Below are 12,046 nucleotides of genomic sequence, written 5' to 3'. Positions count from 1 at the left end.
TGTCCCCCAACTCATGGTGAGTGTATTTAACCAGAAATCACAGGGCCCGAGAAAGCAGCAGCATTTCAAGTGGGCGCAGGAGACCAAGAACTCGCATAGGAGACTGACAAAGATGGCCAGAGATGGAAGGAGGAAAAAAGCAAGGGACAGAACCTTAGAAGTTACAGGGGGAAAGTGAGTTTCTAGAATTAGAGGGTGTCCACGGAGTCATCACGTAGGAAAAAGACCAAGCAAAGCCATTTGGTTTTGCTAATTCTTGAATTAGCAAGAATAGTGAGAGTCGAGTCACAAAGATGAACGCTAGACAATAATAAGTTGACTGGGTAAAAACAGTCAAGACTGCTCTCTTAAGAATTTTGGAGGCAAAAGGAGGAACAGAGATTAAACAATAATTTAAAAGAAAGGGGAAAATAACTTGAGAAATTGCTTAGGATGACTTAGACCTCAAAACATTTTATAGGTTTAACCAACATGACCTTTCAACCAGCAATGGGTTGAAAGTCTGGGTCCCTCCATTTCAGCTGTTGCAGTGTCCAGGAAGGAATTTTGTTTCCTTAACTTGAGACTTTTGAGTGGTGTAATCAACACTACAGGACAGCTTCAGTGAAATGCTTCTCATAGTTCTCTGAGTAATCAAACCATGGTGGGAGACACACCTCCATAGTTCCTCCAAGTGATAAGGACAAGCCCACATATCTGCATTCTGGAATTTGCTTGACCCCAGTCCAATGGTAGGAATTCACAATTACAGTGGCAGAAATTCACATTTTTCCAGTTCCAAATCCATGAACAAGCGGCACCTAGATTACATTCTAGTTTGCTGTACAAATTCTAATCCAAAGCAAAGCCTTGAAATATCGTAACCTTAGGTTTTCAATAACAAGGACTCTTGCTGTTGACCTGAGGTGACACACTGAGTGTCGAGAGACCTAACAAACCTTATTAGTTCTCAAGGTATGTGCAAAAGGGCCACCTCTGGAGTCTATACCACCTGGTCAGTTTGACTATTTACTTACTAACTGCAATGACGGATGTCATAGTCAATCTGGAGATGATCTCTATTCATATATTAAATTAAACTGGCATTACATGAAAGCCCTAGTTGAAGATTACAAGGTCTAGCAATCTCCATTGCAAATAACTGGTTTAGGAAAAAAAATAAAATAAAAATAACCTCTCTTTTACAGCAGAGACTGGCTGGCAATAAAAGAAAAATCATTTCAAGAGGTTGTCCCTCATATGCTGCTAAGTGGGAATGTAAATTGGTACAGCCACTATGAAAAACAGTATAGAGGTCCCTCAAAAAATTAAGAATAGAATTACCATATGACCTAGCAATCCCTCTTATGAGTATCTACCTGAAAAATTAAAAAACATTTATTCATAAAGATATATGTACATCTATGTTCACTGCAGCATTATGCACAGTGGCCAAGACATGGAAACAACCGGAGTGTCCTTCAATATATGATTAAATAAAGAAGATACAATACTTACATATAAGGACTATCACTCAGCCATAGAAAAAATGTAATATTGACATTTGAGGCACCACAGATGGATCTGAAGAACACTATGCTAAATGAAGTAAGTCAGATGGAAAAGGTTGAGAACCATATGATTACACTCATATGTGGGACAGAAAACTGAAAGCGACAAACAAACAAGACAAACGAACAAAAATTCATTGACACGAACAAGGGTACAGTGGTTACCAGAGGGAAAGCGGGGAGGAGGATGAGGGTAAAGGGGTCAAATATATGGTGGCGGAAGGAGATTTGACTTTGGGCGGTGAACACACAATGCAATATACAGACGATGTATTATTGAACTGTATACTTGAAACCTACATAATTTTATTAACTGGTGTCACTCCAATAAATTTAATTTTTAAAAGATTATTTTTAAAAAAGAAGTCATCTACCATAGTCAATAAATTTTTCCCCTAGAGTATTACTGCAAAATCAGAATAGATTCTTAATATATCTTGGTCACTTTCCATTGAAAAGTACTTTTAACAGATTATATAAAATATCTTGAAATGTGCTATACTCCTATTTTTAGTATTCACTCACTCATTTATTCATTAGTTCTTTCATTTGATGACTGCCCACTATGAGTATACTGGGTGACTTATTCATACAGAGATGAATGAGATATAGTTTCTGCCCTCAAGTGCCCAGGGTACAGGGAGGACACAGATGTGTAAACAGCATATTGTGCAATGCTGCAGAAAAGAGCTCCCACAGAGCTAAGAATGACAGACATGTAAACACAGTGGGTAGGGGAGAAGGGACCACAGGCAGGAGGAGGGAACAAGAGCATGTCCAAAGTGCTTCCATCTGGAAGCTGCACGGATTTGGGTGTGAGGAGGGAAGAGAAAGGGACATGGATGGAGAGCAAGAAAAAGCCTAAGGCAAAAAGGGCCTTTTGTGCTGTATTAGGGAGCGTTCATTTCCCCGACACTTTTAGTCAGTGTGGAGCCCATGAAGGACTTAGAGCAGAGGGTGACATAATCAAACTTAATTTCAAAAACATACACTCTGATAGTGATATGAAGACTTGATGGAAGAGGTCCAAGATTCAAGAAAGACTCATTCCCAGGCATCTAGAATCGACCAACACTTTCACACAAACACTTCCCAGATGGGCTACACTGTAATGTGGCCAAAATAATGTAAAACCACCTTCTAGAACAGCAACGCTCTTTTCCCAAAAGAGCATCCTTTAGTTGAACATAGCAATAATGATGTCTCAGGAGCAAAATTTTCCACATTCAGCCTATCATGGACCAATAAATTCTGTGTAGACAAATTCCGTGTAGACAGCATGAAATAGGGGCTTGTGACAAAGGCCAAACATGATAACTTCTGCAGAATGAGGCTCAAGAATATATGGATTCTATGATAGCAGGTGACAACAATAAGGGCTCTAACATATGAAGAGATGAAATTATAGGTAGCCTCCTGAAAAAATATATTGGCCCTAAAAACATAGCAAGCAAATAGGAAGTACTTAATAAAAATGTCTGCTCAATAAATGAAATGAAAAGTTATCAAATTGAGGCCATTGCGTAATAATCTTCTTGATTCTCATATAACAACATCATTTCTCAAGAACAGCAAAGCTTCCCAACCAGCGTAACAGAATGGAGTTGCCTGGGCAGGGACTGGGACAGCCAGAGTCCCCAGGCCAGTTTCCAACAGCTGTGAGCTATGATCACAGGGTGCTGAGTAAATATTATCATTTTCCAGGTGTGCCATGAGGGGAGGAACAAAGGGAAGCCCTGTGCAGTGACTCCACTCCCCAGTAGGCTGTAACCAGTTTGTCTGCCATCAGGTCTGCAGTAGCCAAGCACAGCTCTAACCACTTCCATCAAAAGTGGCTCAGGTTTGTCTGTATAAAAGCACAGGGTCAAGTCAATAAATAATAGCTTGGTATTCTGGGAAATAGCTCATACTGACAAAACTACTTCATGGAAAGCATTTTTTCCCTTAAAAAAAAAAAAAGAATAAATTTAGGAGGTGGGGGGAAATCATGGCAGATATAAAATAGCGCAAAAAAATCAAAATAATTTCTCAGCTTTTGAAGTATGTTATTCATGAACTTTAAGCTCCCAAGAGGGTACTTAAGGCAGCTCCTTGAACTTGCACAGGCCCAGTTCTGAATGGGATAATTCATGTAAGCCATGGTGATGAGGCACCCCCAAATGTTTCTTTGCATTTCTCTCCTTCTCCCCTCTTCTCAACTAGGAACAGGGTACTGCTGTAGGACAGCTCTTCCTCCATGTTTTTTTGTAAACTTTTCTGTGTATGGCTAACACAGGGACATCATCAAAAATGGCAAGCCTTCTGGTAAACAGTGGAAAGCCGCATTTTATTTTGTTTTGAGGACAACCAAAATCTTCACTGTTTCTCTCTAGGGCAAAAAGACTATTTTTATTTTTTTAACTGAACTGATCAATGGTTAGATTTCAAAGGAATGGCTATTCTTAGTTAGTTCTCAACTTCTTTGAAAATTCCTTAACGACTCTGTTGGAAAAGTATGAATGTACTGACACTGATTCTTCGTGGAAGCTTCTGGACCATCGTCTTGCATTTACTACTTGACCAGACACCTTCACAGCATAGCTGCCAGAATTATATCTGTTTGATCAGTGCAAATATGAAGGATGTGCCATTCTTACAGATGGCCCATTGTGTCAATTATTGATAAACAAAAGTGGGAAGCCACTTTTGTTTATCAATAATTGACACAATGGGCCATCTGTAAGTCACGTGAAAATAAAGCAAATGCCTGATGTATCTTACCCTGAGCTTTCTAAATACGAAAGACCTGCACATCTTCAACGTCTCCTTAGAGCACAGCCTAGCTTGGACAGCCTTTGCCGAAACTGCACTGCTGAGCAAGCAAGACATTATTCGAAGGCTTCGTGATGGTGCCATGGGAGAAAACTCAGACAGCTCTCAGAACTAAGCAAATTCAGCCATATTTCAAAATAAAACTTATGCAGTCAAAAATATTACAAGGCACAAATCCAGTTTTGTTTTAAACAAAACCTGAATTTTAAATAAAAGTAACTTATAGTTTCACTTACCAAACTATACTTTAAATTTACTTTTCTCATACAAGTGAAAAGTAATTGTCAAAAAAGATGTGATGAAAGAATATATATATTTAGATACGGCATTTTCTCAATCTAAAATGTTGGTGACTCCTGGTCAAAAGTAATAACCAAAGCTGATAGGACAAACTGACAACTCCAGAAAACTCCAGAATGTTTTTATTTAATAGCAGCCACTCAATTTGCAATACCTGAGTGTTAGGGAGTAAAAAAAATTAATCAACATGTAATTATATCTTGCAAAAAATTAAAAAGTACAAACCTCATAGTGTTCATATTCATCCACATCAAATGTCTCAAAGTCAAAAAATCCATGTTGTAATCCCTAAAAGCAGAATTTGAATTAGTTTTTCCACACTGAATTGATAAATGCTTCTAGCCATTCCTGGAATTCCTGCTCACAAATGATCCTCACTAATCAGAAGGAGAAAACCTGAAAACTTTGATGTGTAATGCATATCCAGAAATCATTTTCCAATATTAGTCATTTTGCTTTGAGACTGTCTTACAGGTAGGCTTTAACGTTAGAAAAGCACGAAACTGTGTCCCACAAAATATGCCTCGAGTTGTAATTTACGTTACTTTTGTATGGAAAATTATGTATATGAAATAAAACATAAAAGCAGATTTACAGTTAAAAACTATTGGAAACTATTGTAATTAATTCATACCTGTGATTAACTTTTCAGAGAGGAGAAGGAAAACCAATTATTCTTAGGTTTTATCTTCCTTTTATCATTGATGAGATATTTAGCAAAAAGGGCATTTTTACTTAACCAGCCTTTATTTATTCCTAAAACTCTACTTGGAGAGAATTTGTTTTATGGTGACAGTTTCTTACAGAATAAAAGTGTGCCTGACTGCTCTTAAAATTTAAAAGGAAGAACTGATATGCTTAACACAAAGAAAAATTTCATTCTCCTTTTTGTAACTAATGATTTAGAACTTTTAAAAACTACCTGACCTGCTCAAATATAATATTTTGAAGAGCACAGAGTTTTTTTATTTTGTAAATCCTGAAGCTATACAGGTTATGATAGAATATAAAATCAGTTACTTATAAAAGTTACATGGTCAAGTCATTAAAAATAGAAGAATCTATTAAACTGAGCTCTAGTATGTCTACCTCTGAAAATACTTTAGAGACCAATGTTTCTAAAATGGACTAGCTGCAACAGAAACACTTAAGATAATTTATATTTAAAATACGGATTGCTAGGCCCCATCCCAGAACCATTAAATCAGATTCTTTAGAGTGGCAAGGAGGGGGGGTTAGATTAGCATTTTTAACATGCCTTCCAGGTGATTCTTAAAAACCCCAAATTCTGACACCACCGGTCTAGACAACCCCTACAGAAGCAGGACAAGTTATTTAAATGATTTCACTTTTAAACAAAGTAAGTTGGTTCATCCATATGCACCATGCCAGACAAAACAGTGAGAAAAAGATACCCTGAACTACCACTTACTTTCCTTCTCTTCTCTTTATTCAAAGTGTGAGTCTGTGCATGCCTCTGTGTGTAGTTCACACACACACATGAACTATGCTTATGACAATGCCGATATATCAAAATAAGAAAGATATGTTTCTAAAAGGGCAAAAATGTGGCCATACTCTGTCTCTGTTCTGAGGAGGTAGGGTACTCGCTGCCACAAAAATAGCCCAGAGCTCGGTGCCGTATTAAGGGGATGTAAGGAGGTGAAATATGTCTCAGTTGCTTACAGACCTGTTGAACAATCTACCAGATCTTCTAAAACCTCATCTACATGTGGGTAAAATAAACTCCAACATTTGATGAAACAAGGAATTTACATGAGACCTTATTCATGAACGAAGTCTCTCCTTTCCTCTACTACAAGAAAGATGTCATAAATTTCTATACCAAGTCGTCAGTTACCATAAGATTGGGCAGGAATATTCCAGTGTGAACTGAATTTCATAAGTGTTTTACAAAAAACAGGCTATAGCAGATGGCAGGATAGGCAAAATGATAACAACAATAAATAAATTACTTTTTGCTCTCAGGCATATTTTTTAAATGTTATAATTGTGAATTATCTGGCAGGTAACATCCCAGTAAGAGTTCTTAACTGGTGTCACCAGAAGTGTGTGCTGGTGATATAATTTGCAGGGATGGGCTAGAGTATCTTGATAGTTTTTAAATGAAGAGAAAAATATTTGAAAACTATTTTAAAGGTTTACAGAGTTTAAACTCATTTTTTTTAAAGCTAAAACAGTAGTTTTTAAGTACCACTTAAGTCGAGTCTTTGTATTTTTTCCTCTGGCTCCGTCAGGGAAGGAACACTGAGAAAAGGGTCTTAAGAGTTCTTACCACAATAAAATATAAGAAAATAATAATTAAATTCATTTTTAAATGAAATATCAAAGTCAAAAATATACATAAAACAAGTAGCATATTTGTACCAATTTTCTCAACTCAAAATATAGCAAAATCAGTTTTATCTTATATCCAAAAAAGAAACTATAAGAAAAATCACTATATTTACAGTCCACAATGATCCTTGCCAATGGGTTATATAATACGTACATTCCTGACTAATAAATCATGGCTGTATGTTCAAGATGGAATTAGGTACTTTGAACCTTCATCAGAGTTCATAGTATAGAGTACATGACTACCTAGATTATAAATCAATCTTTCTAAAATATGTTCCAAAAGTCCTCACAAATCTAGATTTTCTCCATTATATTTATAAATAACTAAATAATTATGACTCTAAATTTTTGAGTTTGTTAGATCACCCAAAGGAACTGTTGAAACTAGAGTTTGTGATTCAGTCCATCTCTGATGAGGACTGAGAATCTGCATTTCTAACAAGTCCCCACACTTTGACAATCATTGGTTATGACATACCCTAATAAGATATTAGAAAGAACTCCAGATTGATATGGAAATTTGAGTTAGAATTAGGCCTCCTACTAACTACCTGTGTCCTTGAGAGAGACGTAAACTCTGGGTTTGTTTTCTCATCTGTAAAAATTAGGTAATAATATCCGGCCAACTTCCGACTTCAAGGGCGAGTAGCAATATCCAATTAGAAAACCAATGTGGAAATGTCCTCCACACCAGCAGAGGAGAGCAGCAGCCGGAATGACTTCCTGTCTCTCTCACACCAAGATCTAGCTTGATAATGAAACTGAACGGTGACAAAGCAATGTCACAGACACAGCAGCAGAAAGAGGTGATAAATCTGCCCCAGAACCCAAATAGTTTAAATGAGAGAGACCCCTTCCAATTCTGTAAGAACTAACAGAGTGACCCCTAGACCCCTCCCCTAATTTGCCCTATAGTCTGTATTTTACAGATCAAGCATTGTTGAGAAGTGGAAAGCCTTCTGTTTACTGCCTCCCTGCTCTTCTCACCAACAACGAGAAGACTGACATTACTCCTTTTTCATATTTTCAAACTACTGTGTCAACCATAGCAAGGAGAATTGTTATTACCTTCCTGATTCCTTGCAAACAGTCGAGGATGGTGAGATTGTAAGTGCAATTTCCAAAGGAAGCATCCCTATAAACACACAAAAAAATGCAACATCAAAAACATTTAAAATATTCAAATAGTAAAATGCCAAAGCCAATTGGACACGTTTGTTTGGCTTCACAGCTGTCAACGTGGCAAACTTACGTAACACATCAGCTCCTACTAGTTAACTAGTCCTACAGCTTAACTGTAGCACTTCTGAAATTGCTTTAATCTAAGAGGCAGAATTCATAAGAAAGCAGTTCTAAGAGCCCGAGCACTGGAGTCAGACTGGCTTCATTCAAATGCCACCTCTGCTCCACACTGGCTGGGACCTTGAGCAAGTCATGGGTCTTGGTTTCCTCACCTGTGAAATAAAGTTGAGAGTAACGACCATTCATTCATAGGACGGCTGTCAGATTATGTTAAGTACAAATGTAAAGTCCTTCATATAATGCCTAGCACAAGAAAGTACTTAATAAATATTATGACTATTCTTATTATTATTAACAGTGAACTGGACTGTTTCATTAAGTAAAATATTCGCCATCACTAGAGGAACAACCACCATGGATACGGCAAATACAAGTGTAAGGGGGTCAATGTATGCAGGTCTACAGAACCTAGCAGTTATTCTCATTGATTAAATGCCACCCCTCCTATCCCACCCGCTCCTCTGGGGATCCATGCAAGCTTCTAATGCATCATGAAGTGTTCTATCAAAAGGAGTGGAGACCTACTGCACCGAAAATTGAGTACTTCATACTTTATTTAAGTTTTTAGAGCAACTTAGCAGACCTGCTTTAGGCAACATAAAACTGAAGTATCAAGTTCAGGTCAGTTAAGCAAGAACTGGCACTGGAGCTTTAACACTAGCAATGTTCCAAGGTGTCCAAGGCAAGAAACTTGACCTCACGGCTCTCAGTCTCTCTGCCCAGCCCCCGCTGCTGACCTAAAGGAATAGAGCTCTCAGGCACCTGCCAAAAACAAGGTCGAATGCACCACACCAAGTCGGTCAAAGGTAGCAGGGGGAAGGGTGCCAGAAGGTGTTCCATGGAGAGAAAATTACCTTTAAGGGCTTTAATATAAAACTAGCATAAAACCAAGTTTTATACCACAATCATTCAGGGTAACATGAACCGATGGCCACTAAGCCATGAATTAAAATGCGACCTCAACATCACTGAGTTTCAGCATTCTGATAACCTGGTATAAAAACAGTAAGTCAGCAAAGCAGCTTAACAGAAATGTCCTGAAATTTCAAAGTTAACCTATGTAAATTGGAAGGGTTACTCTAGATATTTAGGTCTGATTTCAAGAGTTTTTGGTTTTTTTTAATGCCATCTAAATACATGGGTCAGTGAAAAACCAAATAGCCTCTTTTCAAAATATCTTGTAAAGATATAAACCATATAGCAGGAAGTAAATGTTAAGGGACTCAACCAGAAAGGAGTAGCTGGGGATATAAGATAAAATGCTGTTTATATAAATAAGCGCATATTCCCTTGTAGGCACCTGTCTCATTGGGACAAGGTTTCAGCATCTTTTGTGTGTCATGGACCCCTTCAGCAATCTGATGAAGCCTGTAAACAGCTTTTCTCAGAGCAATGTTTTTAAATGCACAAAATAAAATATATAGGAATAACAGAAGACTAATTCAATTTAAAGTTGTCAATATATAAAAGAACAAGTTTATAATACTATAATATGTACTTTTATTACTATATTACATAACAAGGCTTAGTATTAGGTCTGATAAGGACTATCCTTTTGAAGAAAGAATGAACATACATATGTTAAAGTAACGTGACAACTGGAATGGGATATAAAAGTGTCGGTGATTTCTTTTGTCATTTATTTTGCTAATACGATTGTTTATTTCCAATATTTACAATTGAATGTAATCTTCTAAGTTACAAGGTTAGTGAAAATAAAGATATAATTGTTTTGTCATCAAAATTCAGTGACTCTCTGAATTATCTCCACAGACCCTAAATTAAAAACTACTGCTTCGGTAAAGAAAAAACAAAACTTCTGTATTTAAAAAAAGAGTTAAAAAAAAATTAGAATTGGAGGTGCTCTTTATTCTCTCAAGTACATCTTCTTCACTCCTAGACTCAGCTAAACAAATTCACAAATGTAGCTGTCAGAAAAAACTCCAGACCCAGTCTTTCTGAAACCGTCTGCAAAGTATAGTGAGACTATCATGTCATTTCTTGTCCTATCACACAACCACAATTTTCACCAAGGACTGAAAAGAGCTCTGGTGACTTGGTGATCAAATCTGCAGATCTGAGAGTGAAGGGAGAGTTAAAATGCCATCCGACAGAATCAGGATACAAAGCAGTCACAACAGGCTAGAAAAACAGGCAGAAGTTTACAAACTGAAATATATAATAAAGGATGCAATAAAATTAAGTTACATCCTCAGGGCTGGGGAAAAGAGATGAAACACTGTTTTTGAACCCCCACTATGCTCGGTAATTTAGATGCATTAGCACATTTAATCCTCATGACAGTTCCATGAAATCAGTAGGTCCCAAAACCTGCACCCATTACTGGGCAAGAGAGAAATGGCTTATTAGTGGCACCTGGATCATACATAGTCAAAAGTGAAGGGACACATAAACATGCTACATACTCTCAATGGCAGGGGTCAGGAGAGAAAGAAAAAGTAAAGGCAACAGATGAACCCAGGTATCTACTAAAACCCCGCTAAGAGAATTTTAAAAGGCTTTTTTAAGAAATGGAATTGACAAGGTCAGGGAAAATAAGAGAGCAGACAATAGCAATAATAATTCTGAAAGCTGGAAATCAGATGAGTAGTAATAAATTAAAAGACCAAGAAAACTGAATACTAAAGTTGACAGTGGACAAATCAGAGAATTAACCCAATTAATACAAGATAATTCTCAAAAGGCTCAGGAATTGTCAGCACTGGGTTCTTCTGGAAGTGAGAATGAAGGAAATGACTAAAATGAGACAAAGTCCATTAAAAGCTGAGAGATTTTACTCTATAAAAGCAACATATCTCCCCTTTTATAGATTACCTTCCATTTTATAAATCAATCTTCCCTGTGGATTTGTCCTTAACTACCCAATATAGTTAGGACCTTCTGAAAATAGAATGGTTGGCCCTGGAAGGCAGCGAGATACCTGCCCCACACACTGTTCAAGTTTGAATTGGAAGATGGCTAGTGAAGACTATTGTTCACCTACATAGTTCTATGAAACGGATGTCGCGTTGGGAAAACACCAGGCTCTATTAACCTCAGAAGACCCTTCCTACTCTGAAATTCTATCGTTATTTAACGTAATTGATGATCCTCTTTCCTCTCCATATCTCTCTCCTGGATCCTTCCCAACAGAATTTAAACACCTTAAAAGCTCTATCATCTTTAAAAGAAAAGACCATCCAAAACTTTTTGACTCTACATCTCCCTTCCACCACCGTCCTCTTTAAAACAAGACTTCTCTAAAGACTACTCCTGCCTCCGTTTTCTCTCTCATATCTTAACCTCCTCCACGCCAGACACATTTCTCACCAAGCTCACCAATGATCTCCAGATTGCTACACCCAGAGGACTTTTTTTTTTTAATTGAGATAAAACTCACTATTGTGGCCTTTTTTTAAAGTGTACAATTCAGTAATTTTTGATGTATTCACAGTTCACGTCACCACTAATTCCAAAACATTTTTATCACCCCATAAAGAAACTCTGTCACTAATTGCAATAGCTCTCCAATCCTCCTCCCCCTCTACTCTCCACTCCTGTCAATCACTAATCTACCTTCTGCCTTTTCAGATGTGGTTATTCTAAGCCCAGGGACCATTCTGCAAGTGTCATTTTAATTTAATATGCAACAAGTAGCTCTCTCCTTTGAATACTCTCTCGACTTGGTCCCTGGATTCTTCCTCACTTCTCTAAACGCTATT

General features: G+C 37.4%; 1 protein-coding gene across 6 annotated transcripts in view; it reads right to left on the bottom strand.

Moving 5' to 3' along the window:
- Positions 1–12,046, bottom strand: part of CDC14A (cell division cycle 14A) — a 129,582-nt gene that overhangs the window by 55,913 nt on the left and 61,623 nt on the right. For all 6 annotated transcript variants that reach the window (XM_039869573.1, XM_039869574.1, XM_039869578.1 and 3 more), the window contains exons 6-7: positions 8,091–8,157; positions 4,887–4,949 (exon numbers count right to left, since the gene is read on the bottom strand). In XM_039869573.1, the coding sequence (XP_039725507.1) occupies positions 4,887–4,949; positions 8,091–8,157 (130 nt within the window). The remainder of the gene's footprint in view (positions 1–4,886; positions 4,950–8,090; positions 8,158–12,046) is intronic.

The sequence above is a fragment of the Pteropus medius genome, unplaced genomic scaffold, assembly GCF_902729225.1.
Source record: "Pteropus medius unplaced genomic scaffold, Ma_sr-lr_union100, whole genome shotgun sequence".
In the NCBI taxonomy this organism is placed as follows: domain Eukaryota; kingdom Metazoa; phylum Chordata; class Mammalia; order Chiroptera; family Pteropodidae; genus Pteropus; species Pteropus medius.
The sequence above is the reverse complement of the archived record's forward strand: the minus strand, read 5'-3'. Positions and strand labels throughout refer to the sequence as shown.